This window comes from Strix aluco, chromosome 1 (assembly GCF_031877795.1).
Source record: "Strix aluco isolate bStrAlu1 chromosome 1, bStrAlu1.hap1, whole genome shotgun sequence".
Taxonomy (NCBI): Eukaryota; Metazoa; Chordata; class Aves; order Strigiformes; family Strigidae; genus Strix; species Strix aluco.
The window spans coordinates 98,781,805-98,802,936 of record NC_133931.1 but is presented as its reverse complement, the minus strand read 5'-3'; the positions used below and the strand labels follow the sequence as shown (position 1 = coordinate 98,802,936).

Below are 21,132 nucleotides of genomic sequence, written 5' to 3'. Positions count from 1 at the left end.
ATGGGTATGTGCATGTTTCTGCGTCGTCACGAGTAAAAGCCAACGCTCTCAAATGTGTTGCCGAGGGGGGGAATTAAATTGGGCAAATTACTTCCCTAGGAAAGCTCTCTCCCATTCAGTCATAACTCATAAAAACAAAACACGCGTTTGCAATTGGCACTGTTATTTTATTAGTACGAGTATACTGAAACAATAAACTTGTACTGGTATACAGACAATTTCTTTAAAACAATTTTGTTCAAATTTTGAATCAAACATTGTTTTATTATAATAATGAAATAATTTCTACCTAGAAAACCTGCAAGCACCATCAAAGAAAGGGACCATAAAATTCAATAAACAGACGCGAGTGTATCCTACAAATAGACACACCACCATTAGAAAATAGAATATGAATTCTTCCATTTTTTTTAATATTTGTTTTAAAAAAGCTAGTGCAAGTACAATATTTTACACTGGAATTACAGAGAGTATGCACGCATATGGAAAAAAGTTCTCCTGTCACAATAAAAGCTCTTAACTATGTCTGTATGCACTTAAAATCTTCTCCTCTTTTCAATAAGGTGCAAAACGTTATTCCCTCCCTATTTCTCCTTTGTACTGGCCATGTCAGCTCGATTTCTCCCCAACACAAAGCTGCGATATCCCTTTTACTGGGCCTACACTAGGAACTACACTGGAAGTGTGATTTGCAACAACCCTCACTAGTAATACCAGACGAATTAAAAAACAAAACAAAACAAACCAAAAAGACCTTAAAAACTACTGCTGTAGAATGGCTAAACTTTACCCCGGCACGGCCAAGCGCCGCCGCCGGCTGCCGGGAGCGGTGACATAGCTAGTACAAAATGATTTTCAGTAGCTCACCCAAACTGAAAAAGGTTGGGAAATTCCCCCTTCCCCCCTTTTGTAACACTGCGAAAAGAACAGTGTTCAACAAGTTAATATATTATTCCAAAAAAAAAAAAAAAAAAAAAGAGCAAATACATACATTAGTGAGTTTCAACATTAGCTGACTGTCGCGAAGAGTCGTATCTATGCCTTAACAGATTAGTAACTTCGCTAAGAGGCCAGCCCGGTGGCCAGGCAGAAAACACGGACTGAGCCACCCGCAGCCACCCCTGGCCCGTTTCTGCCCTCGGCTACACGGATCCAAACCCAACTGACTTGGACAGGAGTTCTCAGAGTGTGTTCAAAGGGAGAGTAGGTGGGTCCTGGATTTTTAAAGCAAACGCCAGGGCGGGATCCCCTCGCCGGCTGGTGCGAAGGGGCAGAGTGGCGCCGCCCGGGGAGCCGGCAGTCTCACACCGGCTCCGCGCCGGCCAAGGACCCGGGCCCTGAAGTTTATGCTCATCAGCAATCCCGAAGTACAGCAACGACAGCTTCAACGAGTGACTAACGCTCGTGGCAAACAACACTTCCAATGCATACCTACTGCGTGGTCGAGGGAAAGGGCACAGGAGCTTTGACCGCTCAAAATAGAAACGAACAAAAAAGAAACAACCTTGGATGAAGCCTCCATAAAATCCTCAGTGGAAGACTTGAGTCCTTTCAGCTAACGACAAGAAAAAAACTACAGAAACCTTAGAGACTGTTATTGTATAAATACTACCTGTTGGCTGAATGCACTTCATTGTAACACAGCTGGGGCTGGTTTTCTGAGTGCCGGGGGGTCACTTGGACAGGGCGAATCTTTCTGCCCCATGTGCCTGCGGGAGCTGAAGCTTGAGTTACCTCCGGGGAGGGGGACGGGGGCAGTCTGAAACCTCACCCGCTCTGCCCTGCCGCCGGCTCCCAGCTGCCCAGCTCAATCTTTGGACAGGAAAAGGACCCTCTCTCTCAGAAACTGCCTCAGGATCCTCTCCTTTTGGCTTCTGAAAAACACCGGTCTCGCCATCGGCCAAGACCATCACTGGAAACGTGCTCTGTGTGACTAACTGCTCCCCAGTGGCTCTGAAAGCAGAGGTGGGGGAGAGGGGGCAGCGACAGGGGCTGGAAGGCGGGGGCGCGTCGGGCATCGCTCTGCTGCTAGTGCTGGGCTAGGATCCCTTGTTATAAGCACTTCTTGCTCAGGGTTATACTCTTTGGGTTTCGTCTGGAACAGGAAGTGCTGAAAAAACGTGGAACAGCATCCCAGAGAGAGGAAAAAACGGGACCGAAAGGCTTCAGGCGGGAACTAAGCAGGTCGTGCTCAGCCGGCAGCGGCTCCCCACCCCAGGGCGGCTGCAGCATTGCCGGCCCCAGCCCCGGCAGCACCCCAACACCGGGGCTGGCCTGGCCCTGCCTGCGAAGGTCATGGCCGAGGCCTCCCTCAAATCCGGCCCTGCCCTGCGGGCTGCCAGGGGCTCCCTCGGCACAGGCAGGACAGACTTAAAGCCAAAACACAGCTGGAGAGTGAGACTCTAGTTTTGCACAGTAGCCACCCTTTGAAGTGCCCAATAGCTGCACTCGAGAATTGCTGCTCCAAGGTATATTTTCAGCACAGGAATAAACAGTGTGAAGCATGACTCCATTCCCCAGAAATGGGACCCATGTAATACGAACAGAAAATTAAGCACAGTTGTTCTTTAAGAGCCTTTTAAGTAATAATTCTTCCTGGCCAAAGCCAATACAAATCAGATCATCTAGACATGACATTTTCTATATACAAAAAACATGTAACTTTCAACCTTTCTCTGCTTTTGTATTTAAAAACTTTTTTTTTTTTACAAACAAGGTATGAAACTCACTGTTCAAACAGAGCCATCTCTTTTTCAAACACTGAATGAATCATTCCAACATTCATTTTTCTTTTGTGCAATTTTTTTAAAACATTACCTGTACTCCTCAATGTGAGTGCTTCAAAAAAAGTTTCTATTTTTAATAAGCTTCTCAAATTAGGTTTACATCAAAAAATATTCCCACAAGGTATAGTGCTACAAGAAAAGATCCTATCAGTAAAGGTAACACATCTGAAGCGAGGTCGTCTATGTAAAAGAAATTGAACTCTGGAGTAGAGGTGTGCAACGCGTTTGGAATTTCCCTATCGACACAAAGCAAGGCTGTCCTCAGGACAGGGAATCAAGTGGACATGTAGGCATACGTGTAAAAAAAAAATCACACATATTTATTTGTGTGCAAACAGACACTTCTGTCTGGGGGTGTGTGTGCACGTACGCTTATCTGCATCAACTAATTCTCATTTTGCTATGTATTTCAGGATTTGGGGAGGCGGGAGGGTTGGATAAACCAGACGAAAGGAAATTGCTGCCTGCACTCTAGTGGTGCGTTCATCCCCTTTGCTTTTCACATCAGCACTGGCCAGAGCCCAGAGCGGACTCTGCGGTTACCTGTGATGATGGGGAGGGAAGAAATGGAAATTATTTGTACGAGTGCATGTCCCATTTTGCCATTTGTCAAGTTCCTGGGACAGCAGAAGTGTTTCAATGGGCCAAATCCCCCTGCCTGCCTGGGGCTTCCGCCCTGGCAAAGCTGGACAAACCCCAAGATTTTTCCAGCTGCCTGATTAAGGTCAGGATCTGGCCCCGACTGAAGCAAGCTTCAATTTCCCAAAAGTTTATACATGTGCTTCACAGCAAGCTCCTGAGCAGCCTTCGCTGGCCAGCCCAGACCTCCTCGAAGCACGTGTATAAGCGTTTGCAGAACGGTCCCACGACACGCAGAGCACTGCACCAAGAGCCCCCTTCTTTGAAATAACACTATTAGTGTTTAAGAATATTGAGGATTTGCTCTCCTTGATACAGGCCTTTTTTTTTTTTTTAGCAGTTGCAAGTATTAACAGAAATTCACCACTTCCTTTTTACTATTGGCAACACACTTTGAAGTAAAATAAATCTCTGCAGAGAGTGAATTTTCATGATAACCAACAGCTACAGTTCATGCTGAGCTTGCTGCTTTTGTATTGCAATCTAAGTGAGATCTAAAAAGTTTAAACCATGAGATGCAGGAAATCCAAACTTGTCTGTAACATTGTACATCCCTACTCCGGAGCAGTAAAAGTGCTGCTTCTGGTCACATCAGTGTACCACACATATGCCAGCCCCATCCCTGAGTAAAAGGTGTGAAAGGTTTCTAAATGTTCCTTGATTTAAGGGAAACGAGAGCAGTGATGTCACTTCCCCGTGCCGAGAAAATGACGGGAACGACAGGTCGAACGAAGCGACAGGGGGATGAAGGAATTAAAGGAATAAAAAAAGGAACGTGTGTCCCCCCCTCCTCCCGAGGTCTACGTCTTCAAGGGAAAGCGAGCCCAAGGGCAATGTACGAAATGGTAAAATAGGTCAACAGCGACTCTGATTTGGGTCTCGACCAGAGGACTCGAGGTAAGTGACATCAAACTCAAATTCCCCGCGATGTGGCCCAGACAAACTGAAACAATGCCTAAGTTAAACACTATAAGGAACAGTCATTTTATATATATAGATATATAGATAGATTAGATAGATAGATAGACAGATAGATAGATTCTTTTTTAGAAATCCCTATAAAGAGGTTCTTGTTTTATTTTTCTTCGCCCTGACTAATTTCTTGGTGATTGTATGCATTTTGTTGTAAACTAAACAGGCCTGCTACAAAAGAAAGAAAAAAAAAAAGACAAAAAGAAAAATAAAACTACCGTCGGTTACTATTGCAAAGCGGACGCTGCGCAGAAGCAGCAGCTAAACCTCCTCCGTTGGCTTCGCCTCAGCATCTCCGTGCCCGCGAGTGGAATTTCTGCGTGTGCCCGGGGATCGATGGCACTTCCTCAGGCACGGGGACTCGCTGCAAGGGATGCTCGGTGCTGGGGGGAGAGGAAAAGCCCCCCTTTGCAAAGGACTTGGTCCCAGAGGGGATTTTTCTCTCCCTGGTGGGAGTCAGGTCTCACTGGCGTGTGGCCCAGGTGGAGGGCAGCACTGGGCTGTACGGCTGAGCGCTGCCCTCCGCCTGGACGGCACACAGATGTTAATCTTTTTTTTTCTCTTTTTTTTCTCCCTGGATCTTTTTTAACATCAAATACAAAAAGGGTTTGTGTTTCGTGGGGCAAGGGATGCTTGACCCTTAATACGTTCTTTTTCGGGGGGGGGGGGAATTATTAATGGGGGAAAAAAGGTAGAAAGGAAGAAACTTCCAAAAAGAACAAAACGAGGGGAAATCAGAAGTGGGTATGAGATCTAGCTAACACCACATGGGTGAGTCTAAGTTGGCACGTAAAGTATTGCACATCCTACAAAAGCCAAAGAAAGCATGGAAAGGGACAATTGTTTGGAAAGAACCAGTTATTTCAGAATTCCTCAGTCTGAAATACAAGCACAGAACTAATACATTCCTATTGCTCCAAACGTATTTTTTTATTATTATTATTTTTTATTTTTTTTAGTGTTAGTTGAATAGATCCAGTCAGTTTAATAGCCCCTGCTTCCTTATTAACCACAAATGTGTATGCGTATGGTTTTACTTGAGATTTTTTTTTTTTTTTCCGAGTACACGTGAAGTATGGAACTAGTGGTACGACTGTGAACTAAAATCTGTAATTCTTTCTATTCCTTTACCATCAAAGCATAAAAACAAAACAGGAAACAAAACGAAACAATAAATTGCAAGTGCCCTGAGCAGAGTATATGGAAGATTAAGCAACTTCTCTGAGCAGAAATATTAACAAATAAGCACTAACTAAGCAGTGTGACTGTGAGAAGAAACCCACTCAGCTATTTGGTAGCCCGCCGAGAGGTTAATAAAATTCAAGGAAATTCAAGAAAAGTTTCAAGCTATTTTAAACGTATTTCAACTTTTTGGTGCACCCCAGAATATGGTATAAAAACAATTAGTTCTGGTGTGAGCTAAACTTCAAGTAACAAATAACAGAGTCAAAGCTGGGGTTTGGGGTTAACATTTCTTCTCTTAAATAAAATCACTGTAGTTTAGGGGAGAGGGAAAACAAGATTTTAAATAAATTTGTTCACTTTACGTTACTGCGTTTCTAATGACGGACTTTTTTATTTCCTTTTCTCCCTATCAGTACAGCTTCTTCAAAACCACCTGAAGGACGCGAACTCGCCAGCCAAAGCCAACGACACAAACGCTTGCTCACGCAGGTCCCAAGCGCAATCCCACTGAAATCAACAGGCTCTTTCTAGTGGCAGCAACAGGCTTTAGCACTCAGCCCCGAAGTACTTCATACTTGCACCTCCCCGAGGCTCGTGCAGGAGGCTGGGTGCACAGCACCTCAAAGGATCCGGCCCTACCTGGGGAAAGAAAAGACTGAACGGCGTAAATCCCCTCCCCAGCCTACTTGGTTTGTACCAAACTCTTGAAATGTCGCCTTTCCAATGGAAAACGATGCAATTAAAATAACAAATAATAATAATAATAAAATAACAATAGGTTTGTTTTCAAAACAAACAAACATCTTGCTTACGTATAGAAATGTTTCTTGTGGAAAATTCTCTCAGCAAGTCTGAAGAAAAATTCTCAGAGCTGTCCCGGTAGGACCTGGTTCTGTGTGGCAGATATGGTAGAAAGACCAAAAATGAACTTTGAAAGGAACGTAACCCTATGAAATGGCCTAGAGCGTAGGCAGGTTAGTGAGTAATTGCTACATTTGTTTATGCTCTTTCAGACCCCCCCAACCCACAACATTATTAGGTAAAAACTGCAGGAATACCACACAAATGATAAACTCAAGATGTGCAAATTGCAAGATTCTTTAAAGTCCATCTTTTTCAAAAACACTGGACAATGATTTTTTTTTCCTCTTTCCTTTTTCCTTTCTCTTATTTTTTTTTATTATCTGTCAGCTCGCATATGCCTTTAACTCTTTCTCAAGCATTAAAGTTTAAAAAGTGCCTCCTATTAAGTAGTCCTTTGTGGACAATGACTGTCACATACTAGTTCAATAATTCACATTCATCCCTTTGAAACCACATTAAAACTTTCAGCATCTTGCCTGTGAGAAAACTTTACATAGTTGCATGTAGTTACAGTGTTGAAGAGATTTGTTTGTTTGTTTGTTGTTGTTGCTTTCCAAGCAGATTAAAGTGAGATACAGTACGTACTGAGTGTTAGACCAGGATGCTCAGCAATAAAGTGTGAACAGCATTTTAAGTGCTTAAAGACATTCTAGGTTCATCTCCAACAGCGGATTCCTGTGTCACACCGAAATTTGAAAAAAGTGGCACCAGTTGTCCATAATCATGAACTAAAAACAGTACTAGAGTTAGAGACAGAGATTTGCAACCTAACTGCAAACGATGGATGCCTGTGATCTCAAAGGGGCAGTATGCGTCTACCTTGTGGAAGCAAATGTCAATGGCGTAACCCGGTCGATTTGTCTAACACTGCACAGAAACAGGAGTGAGCCTGAGCCAGGCGCATCCACGGAGCCGGAGGCTTCCTTGTGCACAGCCACACACACCCACGCCACACGCACGCACCCCCCCACCCCCCCACCCCCCCACTGCCATGAAGGAAAACCTTGCAGGGCGACCGGTGCAAGAGTCCGTACAGCCTCCCCGTCTGCTGACTCCGGGCAATGGAACTGCACTAGCAAGCAGAAAGGAAATGTTGGTGTGGCAGTTGCTTTAGGAATAAAAATCAGTGCAGTCAGACCCCATGGGGGGAAAAAAATATATATATACATATACACACACACAAATATATATATATATATATATATATAGTAGAGCCTTGAGTAAGAGTTGGCTTGTTGTTGAAAACATCAGAGACTGTCCGATCCTTTTCAGTAACACCCATGGGTTGTGTCCTCAGCATCCACCCGGGGTGAGGAAACCTCTTCAGCAACCCGCCGCAGAGCCGCAGCCCCTCCTCGGGACTGGCGCACACACACACGCACACGCACCCCACGCGTGACATACACCTCTGCTACAGTTCCCTTCTCCTCACCTCCCCCCCAAAAAACAGAACAGGAACCAAACCAACAGAACAAAAACAAAAAAACAACGATGAAAAGAAAACAAAATCACAGCTGGACCCTGTCCTACACGAGGTGTTAGAAAACAGGAGCCATGACAACACATTCATTTCCACTAAGGGTGTGTGAAGCAGATACTGCCCCTTCTGTCGCTCTCGATAAACCTAGTCACTGACAAACACTTGTGGAAAAACATATGCACCAGTCTCCTGCATAATACCAGCTGCAACTATAACAACAAGGTTATAACATAAACCTAAAATAAGATGATAACATGTAAATACTGGGTTATTTAGTCTACAGTACAGTAATCTGGATAAAAATGACAAGGGATAGCCTAATTTCCTTTCCCCAAACAACTTTTACTTTCCTACGTTGGATCGACCTTCAATGCAAATCTTAACCTCCTGAGGAATAAAAGAAGGCTTGGGAAGAGTCAAAGGTGGCTCCTCTTCTGATTTCTCTAGTTTTCGTGTTTCGGGGGCTGACCACCTCCTCTTCCTCGTTGCCGGGGGCTTGCTGGGTTCTGTTTTGGTGAGCAAAGGTGCTGCAGGCAATCCTATTTTGTCCGGAAACTTCAGTTCACCATTCTCAGCTAACATCTGTGCGCTTCCCTGATTAATCCCGTTTTCCTGCTCCGCATACCTGTGTCTACTTCCAGCTAGACTGTCATTCTTTGAATGCTTCAGCAAGATACTAGCTGAGTCCATGGGCTGGCCCTTTTTAATAGAGCCGTTCTTCAGGTTCTTGAGCGTGAGCGATATGCAGACGTCCCCCACCGAGAGTTTGGAGCATGGCAAATCAAAGAGCTGGCTGGTTCTCTCGGGGCAGCACGATGACCAGCCTTGTCCAAATACAAAAAAAGGGTATTCTACCAAGACTTCCACGCTGACCTGCAGAAAGAGAGGGGACAACAGAGAGAGACAGAGGGAGAGAGAGGGGAGAGCGTGAGGTCATGCGTGTGCCCTCACGCACGTGCATGGCAGGCGGCGCTTGCCACGGCAGAGAGGGATAAAGCTGAAATTGTAAAAGCGCTGTTTGGTTTCCACAAAATGAGTACATCGACCACCAGACTTTGTGCCTGTCCTTGTCACACTGGTTTCTCTGAGCTCAGCATTTCTTAGCACAAGGCCGTAGCGGGAATCAAGCTTTACCTTTATCCAGCCGCTCAGAGAGGCGTAAGAGGCAAAAAAGCTTTGGCACCTGGCAAAATCCATTCCCTGCCATCTCCCTGTGGTACCTAGAGCCTGTCATCCATATCTGAAGACACTTTCCAACCCAAGAATGGCTCAAGGGAAGCTCTCAGTTCTGACACGATTTCCTAAATGACCATGGGAACATCATCCTCACCTCTGACCAAACAAGCATATACTTACAGCATGGAACGGCTGAAGGCACGCTGATTTCCAGGGGAAGGCCATGAGTACGTACAGAGCTGTAGCTGTAAAGGCAGTGAGCGTAAACCTGACCTCCTCCTCCTGCAGTTCCTGCACTGGGTCTGCTCTTCTGCACTGTGTCCCGTCCCGTCCTGTCCCGTCCCCCCCCTCCCCCCCCTTTAAAAACACATCTGGTTATGAATCCTATCTAACCATCTTACAGGGAGCTGCCATAGCCACAAGAACAGACCAGCAAGAGGTGTCCACTGGCTCCCTGACCTTGCAAATGTTGGGTCTTGAGATCCCAACATGATAAAGCACCTAAATACCCACTTATCTTCACGCGCGTCAGCAGTCCAGCACTTGCTGCATGGTGCTGCGTCTGCAGGCTTGAACACTTGATGTGGGCTCATGCGATTCACAACCCATGGGGCCAAGCCCCCACCAGCACACCACAACGAGGGCAGGAAATTCTGACTAAAACTTTTTAAAAATTTGGCACGTGTTTTTAACTTGCTGTGTGTAACACCAATGAGGTCTGCAACTCTAAGAGGGTGGCTTCTGCTGAAGTCAGATATCCACTGCTCTGCTCCCAGGGTCCCTGTGTCCTCTGGAGCTCTTCTCAGGCATGGGGGGCAGGATCCTGCTCTGATGGTGTAACCCCTGTTTGGTAAGGGCCAAAGGGCAAGAGAACACCTGAATACATGTGTTCATCTCATTTCTGAGCCATTCAGCAGGCACAGAGCATACCAGCTGCCTTGGAGAGCCTTCTCTCTCCAGGAACCTGGACTCACTTGAAAGGAACATCACAGCAGGCTCATGAAACCACCTCTCAATCCTGGGAGGGATTAACGCTGTCATACCGAGCATGGCTTTGTCTTGTTAAAAATACATTTCAACATTAAGGAATAGAAGCAGTTTGAAATGCACATTGCACTCCAGTGTTCAAACATCTTTGTTCATAATACTAAGCGTGAACCTTGGGATGAAGTTGCAAGGCCTGTCTCACAGAAGAGGTTGGACTCAATGCCAGTACGGCACCCAGCAGCCCTGCCGCTTCCCTGCTAGCGCTGCTTACCCTTGGAGGCTCCCTCCGTGCAAGCAGGGCCTGAGGTAGCTCCCCTCCCACCCCACCAGCTCCACATCCCTTTTGGGCAGGAAGACTTGATCTGGGATGTCCCACAGCTCAGGGACAGAGGCTCCAGAACCAGGAAACCAAAGATTCCCATCGGGTGTTGACCGTGCCTCTGACTGGTTAAGCCCATGCCATACAGTAGCAGTCAACTGCAGTTTATGAGACAGCCGATTCTGTTGGAAATAAACTTATAAAGTCTATAAATATATGCTACGTACTTCTGCAACTAGGCCAACGAATAACACTGCATGTATTATCCTGCCACTCCACCTGCCCAACATAGTAAGCCACTGTACGAGGAATTTCAAAAGGAGTAGTTTAGAGGCACAAGATACCCTCCATTATATCAATTTCTGTCATATTAAACCTTTTCCGACCAGAACTGTCTGCCAACAGTCAACTACACACATGGCAGCAGTGGAAAGGCACCTGACTCTAGGCCTGGTTTATGCTCTGAACTATGGAGAAAGTGGGGTGAGGTTAACCATGAAAGTCCCATCCCTCCATGTCATAGAAACACTCCAGCACCAGGATTTGTGAATGTATTTGCCCGGAGTTTGGGATCATATTCCATACCTATGCATCTCAGTAAGGGGTCTGACTGGGAAAGTGGTGAATACCCAGTATGTCCCATGGACTTAAATGGAAACTGCTATCTACACAGAGCTGTAGGCTTCTCTCCAGCATGGATCATCTGGTTGACACAGCTTTCTCCTTTATATTGCCATGTCTCTCCTCCTTCTTTCTTTCTTTCTTCCTGCCAGCTGTATTTTTTTTCTTTCTTTTTCTACTTTCCCATCCTTGTCAAAAGCTATTTCTGTCTGTGGGAATCATACATGCTTGTGTGCATCGTCCTCACCAACACACAAGTTCCTCTTGATGTGAACAAGCTTCCACCGCACATTATGCTTTTTTTTTTTTTTTTTATTGTGGGATCCAAAACCCTTGCCTGAACTGACAATCACTAAAACAAATCCCAGAAATGGTAGTGGTGATCATGAATAACACCAAATAATAAAGATGGTGAAATAAGGCTGGAAATTTCACAATTTGGTCACAGTATGCATGCACCACTATCGATTTGAAATCGGTTCCCTCCTGGATTATCAAGCCCTGTTTTAGCTGGCTGCTTCTGGATTCAGCTAATTTGGGATTTAAGGTAAGGTAATCATTCTCTACAAGCAATAGTAGCCAAAGACATTTTGAGTGTGAAAGTTCAGTAAAAACACCCCCGAATAATTTTTTTCTGACCACTGCACTAAAACGCAAAAAAAAAAAATCTAGAAGCTCCCTCCTCCAGTATCTTGCCATGATTATTGTAGGAGAGAAAGAAATTTTCCAACTACTAAGGTAAGATAAGTAAGAAACCAAAATGTTGGTCCCTCTTCAAGCACGCTGAGGCTCTACTGCAAGCTACATTTACCTATTTTTTTAAGACTGACTCGTGAAAACACCCAAAACTCTTCAGTGCAGCCACTGAATATCTGCAATTTTCTAAAACTCTTTATAATTTTATTTCTCAACCAAACTCAGTAGGTAAGACAGGCAATTCAGACTGCTCAGGAAACCCTGGCTGGAGCTGGAGCACAGATGATAGGTGTGGGAAGATCTGATGCCCAGAAAACACCCCTTCCCGTCATTCAGAAATACAGCAACTTCAGTCTTGGGGCTCGCTGCTGCAACCAATGTAAGAAGCACTAAAGCAAAAAGTGACTAATAGAAGTGGTTCGTGTGAATATTTTAATAAATGTAAACACACATTTTCCAATTAAGTGTTTTTCTCTGTGATATTATTAAAATGTGATGAAACTAGGAGCGGCAGGCTGGAAACAAAGAGAAGGAAGTGGTTCTGGAAACAATGTGCAATTAAGCGGTGGAGCTCTCTGCTGAAGGCCCTGCTGCGGGTGCCGAGAAACTCCTTGGGTCAAAAAACAACTGGGCTGATTCAAGGAATAGAAGTTCTCCCTCTCTCAGACAGAAGTCTCTGCAGTGCTGTGCTTCCACTCCACCTCCCCTCCTGAGAGACTCTGGGACTCCTGATGTCCCCACCACCCTGAACAACATCTGCGTTTACAAGAGAGGATTTTTTCTGAGAGATTTACAGGGCTGCAGGCAGCACCTTGTGCCACAGGGACTACCCAGCGTGACATGTGGTCTGGATGGGCATCCCACAGGGCTGCATCTAGCCCAGCTTCAGTACACCGTTATTGTAACAAACGCACCCAGGGCCTGAAGCTTAGGGGCTACTGCTCTCCACAGCCTTGTGATCCCACCGTTTCTCCAGAGGAGTTACCTCTGTCCACCAAACCACTGGCTGCCTAGTTTATCATGTGAGCTCTTATCTGCTGCACTCCCAGAATTCAGTAACACACAACCAAAGACAGACCACAGCCACCCCATCACTTGGAGGAACAAGGACTCACTGCCCCCGTGACCAGAGGACACGGACACAGCGATCACATGAGGGGGAGGCTGGGAGAGATCTTCATCTGCAGCAGCGAACCGAGTCAACATCTCTCTTTCTGTGTCTGTTATGATGGCAAAGATAATGAAAAGGAGGGTGAGGAGTAAAGAAAAAGTAACTGGTTTGTGTGCATGCGGAGCTGTAAGGGGAAAATTAAACTGGATGATGATCTAAAAAAATATGCACTAAACTAGTCAGGGCTACTAACGAGATGCTCTAACAGGACTTTTCCATCCCTACTGTCTATGACTCTGTTTTTTAAAGAAGAAAAATTAAGAACTGTATGTTCATCTTTTCTTTTTAAGCTATACTTTGGGAGTGATTAGGGACTGAAATGCAGGGATGAAAGCATGCATTTCAGAGAACTTATTTTGCATCTCCTGTGTGTTTTGACCTTAACATCAATGGAGGTGAATTACTGGCTTCTGCTTGTTCCTGGCAGCAAAAGAAAGGACAGATAATAATGATGAAGGTGTTATTACAAGAGTAATATGTGGAATTGCAAAGAGATGCAGATCCATAGGTCTTTTCTTTTTGGCAACTTGAATGCAGAGGAAAAACAGCTGGACTTTGGGTTCTGGTCCAGTTGATACTTACTTGGCTTCTTCCTCATCCAGAGCAGGGATGCTGTGACATGTAAACCTAGCATCCCTCCAGGGCTAAGGCCAGTTATTTCACTGAAAAGGCATGTAGCTTTACGTGGGTTCATTTTCCTCTAGGTTTCCATACCTGGAAGAGGGTTGGATTTGCCAGGTGACTGGAAGATGAGGAAAGGAGGGAGGATGACCTCTTTCTGCCTAAGTGCTGTGCTGGGGAGGGGCTGCTGTGGGCTTGCACCGATATGACACAATAGCAGCTGCACAGTGCCTCCCTATTTACATTATAGTTGTATATACTCAGTTAAAAATAATCTCCTACCTCTGTCCCTCAATTGGTGAGAAAATTAGCTAATGTTTGTACAGTCTGAAAATACGAATCCATCAGTATTATAATGACTTCCCAGAGATCCCTGGGAGGAGTACGTAAGTGAGCCAAAGCTAATAACAACTCTATTTTTGTATGGCACTTACTCTTTACAACTTACACTCCCTTGATAACACCATTTGCAAAGCTTCCTTCTTCCAGAAGTATGTATGCAACTCAAACTTAATTGTCATAAAACACTTTGCGAAGCGACACTACACAGGCACATATATCCCCACTGTACTCCGGAGTCAAGATATATTTAAGTGCAGCAGCACCACAGTGCTCAAAGCAGCGCGACTAAATACTGTTCTTTCAATGAGAAGACTAAGCCCTCTTCACGCAGGCAATTTTCTAACAACTAATGACTGCCACATGCCTGCTAATAAGGCTAAATGCTTTCATATAGCTATGTCGGGCTGAAGGTGAGGTCGCAGAGACTTCAAGCACATAGAAACGATCTCTTTCTCTCTCTCAACCCAGGCAAGGGAAAACCGGCAGAGCCATCCCCGCTATGCAGGGCACAGCTGATCTGGGAAGAGACCCAAGTCCTGGAATCTGCAGGAAACCTAAATTAAAACCCCGTTTCTAATCATATCTCTACATGACTCGCCCTCCATTCTGGAAGCATCCCCGGTGGGAAACACAGCTGGGGAGTATTTCGGCTGCGATGATGTCAGCCCGCTCCTGATAGGCTTCTCTGTAAGGTGACACTTTGCTGGGTGAGACCCGTGTGCCTGGCCCTGGATTTTTACAGCCTCAGACTCGGCTTGCTTTCTGCCAGAGGATGGCACTCCACCCCCTGCAAAGGCACTCTTTCCCGCGCCCAGGACTACAACACATCGCCTGCGTTGACAGATCTGCGAATGAGACGTGACACAAATGCTACCTGCTAATTTGTACCTCTTCTGCTGGTGCAGAGACCGGTGGCCTGGCTGCAGGGAGAGAAATGAGAGCAAGATGAAAATTGCAGATGGGAGATTGCTACTTTTGAAACCTCATTACTCAAGGCACCAGGGCAAATTATAGTAACTGGTCCTGATCCAAGGACGGTTCCTCTAATCACGAAGCCTGAGATGCACCAAAATACAGTTGAGCAGTGGGGAAAACATTACGTCTTTATACTGAAAGCACCAGAGGCCCAACTTCTATCAGCTGTGCAGATGCACACACATGCATGAACAAAACCACATGGGGAATGCACGTTTTGACATGAGAAAGGGGATGTGTCATATGTAGCGATTTACCATGTGTGCACAATTGGGGAAGGGACAGGCCACAGACTGCTGCGACTGGAAGAAATATTTTGTGTAACCTGCTCCTTGATACCATCGCTGTTTGTTTTTCTTCACCAAACTGTCAGCCTTACTACATGTGTCCTCGTCCAGCTCCTCTCTCCCTCTCTCTCATTCTGGTTCTCCAGCACTGCGGGTGCAGCATCAGGGTTGCAGATGATGCAGTTCACAGCACTCAAACCAAACCAAACCAAACAGATTTGCATGAAGATTATTTAAAATAAGTACCTCTAGGAAGCAAAATGCTATCCAGTAGATCTGAACTGCTCCAGCCTCAGCACAGCAGAATCTAAATCACTCAGAAAACGGACAGCATCAGGGTAACACTTTATGATCAATATGTACTCATTCTCAACCTAAAAATACCTTTGGAAAGTTACAGATTTTCTTCCTACACTGAACCAACAAGAAACAAAGGTCAGAAGCACAGCCTGCCCAGCCACCTAGATGGTTTTTCTTTCCAAATTTCCCTTGAACACATAGTTTATGTAAGCCATGAAGTGTTTAAACCACCCGCAGCTGAAGCCTCAGTAAAACCCTGTAGTGTGTTTCAGCAACTTACGTGTGTGATGGAGCCATTCCCAGGCAGCTCCAAGTTTTCAAGCCAGTGAAATTCACTGCCTTGTGCCTTGAGCTGAATCTAACCCGAGCTTTCTGGTGTGGAAGGTAAAAATCACCTGTCAAAACGCAAAATATATCCTCTCATACTGCTTACATGCTTTTATATTTTAATCAAAACACATGAAGATCATGTAATTCTTCCCGTGGGTTCTCCAGCTACAAGAAAGACCTGTTTTATATCCAAAAGACTACATTTGTCATCGGTGTGACCCTGATGGCTCCCCCGGCGCAGCGAGGACCAGAGCTGGTCTCACAGATGGATGTGAACGATAAAGAACCAACACCACGCAGATCCAAAGCGACTGAGATGTGCTGAGGAAAGCTGCACCCGGGGGGCCAGAGCGTGCACCCCAGTCCAAACCCCCCACCCCACCATGCATTGCCATTACCTGTGCTCGATGCTCCCCAACCGCAAACTGTATCACGGCGATGCCTGGGCTATGGCTGTCTTCAATCCTCTCCACAGTGCTGGAGTCTATTTTCAGGTCGTTGCTAATTTCCGCGCTCTGTATGAAGTCTTCTGTTTTCAAGTCCTCTACTTTCTTCAGCTCCCCGTTGGCCAGCTGAATGATCGACCCCTTCATGAAGTAGGGGGGCAGCGTGGGTGGTGCGGCGGCGGGGGAGGCGATGGACTGCACCACAGGCAGGTGGATCTGCGCCTGCACCATGGTGGCCTGGTAGGCGGGCTGGGTGGTGAGGGGCTCCGCACTGAAGTTCTCGCTCTTGGGGACGGCGGTGGTGACGAACGTGTGAGGCACTGCTGCAAACTGAGGAGACGACGTGACAATCGCAGGCGCGACTCCCGACGGCTCGACGTCCGCGCTGCCGACCGGTATCAGCAGGGACTGGGTGCCAGGGATCACCAGGTGCTGCGGCAGGCTGCTGGGGTACCCAATGGCTTGCTGCTGACCGCTCAGGTAGCCGATCACCGGCGGCTGCGTCCCGGCGTAGAAGGCCGTCGCCGGCAGCCCGACGGGGAGTTGCTCGGAGGCGCTGTGGGTGGTCTGAATGACGGTGTGAGGGGACAGCGTGGCCACTGCCTTCACCCCCTCGTGGCCCAGAGCCTGCTGTGGAGACAAGGCGTAGGACCGGTGGGCTGGCTTTCCTAAGTGCAAGCTTCCCTTGTCATTGAGGGCTGAGGGAGAAGCCGCACGGTTGGTGGCCTGCTGCACCTCCATGTCCGCTGTGGGCGTGCTGCTATTGGGGACCACCATGACGGAGGCTCGGACACCTGAGGAATCCCGTGCGCCGTACTCGGCAGGGCTCGAGTGGACCACCACGTGCCTGGTCTCGTAATGATGGGGAGCTGGTTTATTGCCTGCTTTGACTAGACCCATGTCGGCAGAGGGCGAAATGCCGTACCTCCGGCTCTTCTCTATCTCGCCGTTCAGTACCTCCTTGGCCTGCATCGCCTGCAGCCGGCTGCTCTCGGGCTTCTTGGGGGGATCCCTGGTGACAAAGTGGCCCCCCGAGTCGGTGTACTGCACCACCACTTGGGAGGAAGGGCCGAGGGTGAGGGTGTGTGGGATCACTGTCTGATGGGGGTGCAGGGGGACCGGGATGGTTGGAGGAGAGACGTTTCTGACAGTGCTCTGGGAAGAGCTGGAAATGTGGACATACTGGTTCTGCTGGGTGGGTGGAGGAGACCCGGCGGAGATCAGCCCAGGCGTCCTGACCAGGTGCGGCTCAACTTTGTGCCCCTGCTGGCTTAAGCCACTCATGCTGGCCAGCAAAGTGGAATAGGCCTCCAGCTGGGAGCGCTGGGATGGAGTGGTCGCAACGGCCGTGGCCGCCGCCACGGCGCCGGTCGCAGAATTGGCTGTTGGGGAAATCAGCTGCGAGGGGATGAATCCGGTGTACGATCCACTGTACTGGGGCCCGACGAACTGGAAGGTGTGTTGCAGGTGTGTGTACTGCACGGGGGAAACGGGAGTCCCTGACTGGGAGAGGGCGGGCGAGTACACCGTGGGAAGAGTGGTGGAGGCTGGAACGGACCTGGGCGCGCTGGGGGGCGAATAGTCCAGCCCTGCAGACAGCGACTTGTGCAAACCCTGCTGCAAGCCTGCCTCCACCGACGACGTCCCCCCGGGCCGGTGCCGGCCCCCCAGGCCGCTGGGTGTGCTGGGAAGCCATGCTAGGTTATCCGCACGGTGGTTTTCATTTGGCAGGACCGGCTTCACCTCCGAAGGCAGGCTGGTGGCAGGGATTTCTCGCTTCTTAGGTGGCAGGCATTCATTGCTCCGCTCTTGGTTGGATTTCATCTTTCGCCGTCCCCCCTCCACTGTGCTTGCTTCACTGTCTGGCTGGCTCTGATTTCAGTCTGATAAACGGAAAGTCACATTTGATTTCTGCAAGGGATCCAGTGACTTCATGAGGAATCATCTCCCCGTGAGCACAATCCTCCGATAGCTCCTCTGGATTCTGCAATGAGAGGGTGGGCAAGGGAGGGGGGAGTCACATCATCAACGCTGAGAAATGAGAACAAACAAGCAGACACACCAAAACAGCAAGCAAGAAAAAGAAAAAACCTCTGGGAAAAAAAAATGGTCAGGCATTGCTGCTCTCATGTCAAGGAGCAGTTGACAGCTGCGCTGCGAACAGCAGCGAAAATCCTGGGCGTGTCTGCTAATGCATCAGGAAAATGATTAAAACTTTATACAGATCAGAAACTCTCTGGCCATAACTTGCCACATTTAGCAGCAGTGACTTATTTCCCAAGGCTCGCTTTCTCCTTCCTTTGGGAAAACCCTCCGTGTCTCTAAGGTGCCCAGTTCACTCTTCTAGCCTCTCCTTCCCCTGCAATGACGACGTTGCCTTCACCCTGCCATGCCCTAAAAAGCACGGGAGCGTGGCAGGAAGCCCCAAGGAACATGCACGCGCAAAATATTTACATTAGCAACAGCTAGCTATTAGAGGTGTAGAGGGGAGATGGTGGGTCACTCCTGAACCCCTGAACCCCAGAGTCACCCTCAGGGTGACTTCACGGCACACTGGACAGGACCGTAGAGGCAGCAGCTGCCCCCTGTCTCCCCTTCATGCCACGGCTCATTACAGGCACACGTGCCCTTCATCTACCAGTCTGGCAATGAACCTCGTCCACACAATCTATTTACAGCAGCAGCCCAGAGCCAGCGATGGCTCTGAGCCAGGTTTTTAATGTGTGGGGTTTTTTTTTCCCCAGTGCTTTGAACTCCCTCTGCTACTAATATCTCATGCTCAGGTGTTCAGGCAGGACTCTGCGCTGGGACATGCTACCTGCTGTGTGCGGGTTGGCCGGAGCCAGGCACCGGCACCATCTCCATCTTTGTTGTGATCTGATCCCCCTATTTCTTAGCAACTGCCAGAGCAGGGAGGCTACAGGTACCACACTCATGGCCACAGCCACACATCCAAACGCTGAGCAAACTTGACCCTGGGGATGCCTCACCAGGACTGCTTGGAAAAGCACGTTTGGGTTTCCTGATCCAAATGAGGAGCCCCCACCACTGTAAAAGCTCATGACTTTGTATCAGGCTAATTTCACTATTGGAGCAAACAGTTGCTTTCTCTGCTCTGCATCACTTAATTTGGTGACTTCAGCTACCCAAAGGCAACAAAGTCAACAAAGTCTTCCTAAGTCTTTCATTATCTGATAAATCCATAGCTAAAAAACATCACGCTTTGAAAAAAAGCAAAAGGAGCTGACAGTCTCTCCCTACCTTCCTGAAACCTACCTCACCTTGTCCCATAATAAACTTTATGGAGGGTGAAACTCTTCCCCAGTCCCTGTCTAGCCACCACTTGTCATCTGCATTTCTGGCTATTTCGAAAGATATGCAGAATAGGTGCTGAGAAACTGTGCACCCTGCATGACCAGCATCCTAATAAGAAAAGTATGCATTATATGAAAGAAAAATGGAGAGAGAAAGAATTAAGAGAGGATGTGAAAGAAGATGGGAATAGGATATAGCCCACTTTAAAGTGAATGCTGAGCAGCAGTAATGATACTTATCTTATGGCAAATAACATTCCTTTGGGGGATTTCTTTCCCTGCTGTCTCACTTCTAATGAACAATAAGCCTGATGTTTATATGCGTATGCAGTACTTTGAAGACATACTAGACTAAGATTAAACCTATCTTTAAGAGCACTCTTTACGTTTATGGTCCTCCAAGCTGCTGTAAGCCTGCAGAAAAAGTCCAAAACTTCTCGTGGTTTGATACAATCAGTCTTAAGTTAATTATTCCGTTGTTTAAATATTGATAAACAGTAATGAAACACGAATAGCCACAGAGCCGGGGGGCATGGCAGGTAAAGCACTGTTTCAGGATGGATTCTCTGGCTTTGAGGTGAGAGGGAGGACAGAAGGACTTCGGGCAGCTTCAAAAGAGCAAAGCCCAGTGATGCCTTGAGCCTGGCGGCACCCGCCAAGCAGCAGCTCGGCGCCACTACCCCAAACTGTCCTGATCCGCTGGCACCGCCGCCTCAGCGCTGCCACCACGGCCGGAGGAGAGCAGCCAGGAGGCAGGGTCCACGCTATATCAGCACGGGTCTTCCCCCTCCTCCTAACAGTTGCTCAGCGTGTCTTGGCAACAGCTAAAATTATTATATTACACATGACTTACAGATTTTTATTTTTAAGTTTGACTAAAAATAAAATCGCCAGGCTCACATTTGCGCAGTCATCCTTGGTTAACTTTAGCTCACTGTAGCCTTCTGCCCTGGCCAGTTGGCTTTGGCAGGTAAGTCAGCAACTCCTGGCTGAGGCGGCCGTCCGGGGATGCCATGGAGGGATGCCATGGAGGGATGCCCTCGTTGCGGGGTGCTCGTCCCACTCCCCTTGCTACGGGGAGCTCACACTGGGCTCGGACCATCCTTTGATCTCTCATGGAGATGGATATGAGCTGCAAACCCAGAATTTAAATACATTCCCACAGGGAAAAGCTGGGAGCAGAAGGCTGGCCCCTCTGCCTGCAACAAAGCAGGGAGCTTGTACATGGGACCAAATAGGACCAGTCTCTTTTGCTGTGATGGATAAACCAGGGTCCCCAAAACTATTCATTCCAAAAGCCCGAGGCGTCTGGGTTCAGCTTCTCCGCATCAAAAGTATTACTACGAAGTTGTATGAAACCTGTTGAAGTCTCACTCTGCAGGAGCTGAAGCAGAGGTTTTGTTCTGCTAAATAGCATTGAACCACTGAGTTTTGGGTAGCTGCCAATGTCAAAGCTAACATTCTTCAAAAATACCAAATACTAAATCTTTTGGGTTTTGAGGGGTTTTTTTGGTGTAAATCTTTCATATGGCTGACTTCATCATCACTGGTAACAAAAGGACTGCCCTAAATCTCCTGGAAAGCCCAGGAAGAATGAACAAGCTTAACGAAGACAAGGGAT

General features: G+C 47.4%; 1 protein-coding gene across 9 annotated transcripts in view; it reads right to left on the bottom strand.

The window, feature by feature from the left end:
- Nucleotides 1–146: 146 nt before the first annotated feature.
- Nucleotides 147–21,132, bottom strand: part of ATXN1 (ataxin 1) — a 229,470-nt gene continuing 208,484 nt past the window's right edge. For 8 of the 9 annotated variants that reach the window (XM_074828767.1, XM_074828775.1, XM_074828749.1 and 5 more), the window contains 2 exons: nucleotides 16,150–18,181; nucleotides 147–8,799 (listed from right to left, as the gene is read on the bottom strand). In XM_074828767.1, the coding sequence (XP_074684868.1) occupies nucleotides 8,269–8,799; nucleotides 16,150–18,021 (2,403 nt within the window). In that variant the 5' untranslated portion in view covers nucleotides 18,022–18,181 and the 3' untranslated portion in view covers nucleotides 147–8,268. The remainder of the gene's footprint in view (nucleotides 8,800–16,149; nucleotides 18,182–21,132) is intronic. The other variant, XM_074828812.1, reaches the window with a different exon arrangement.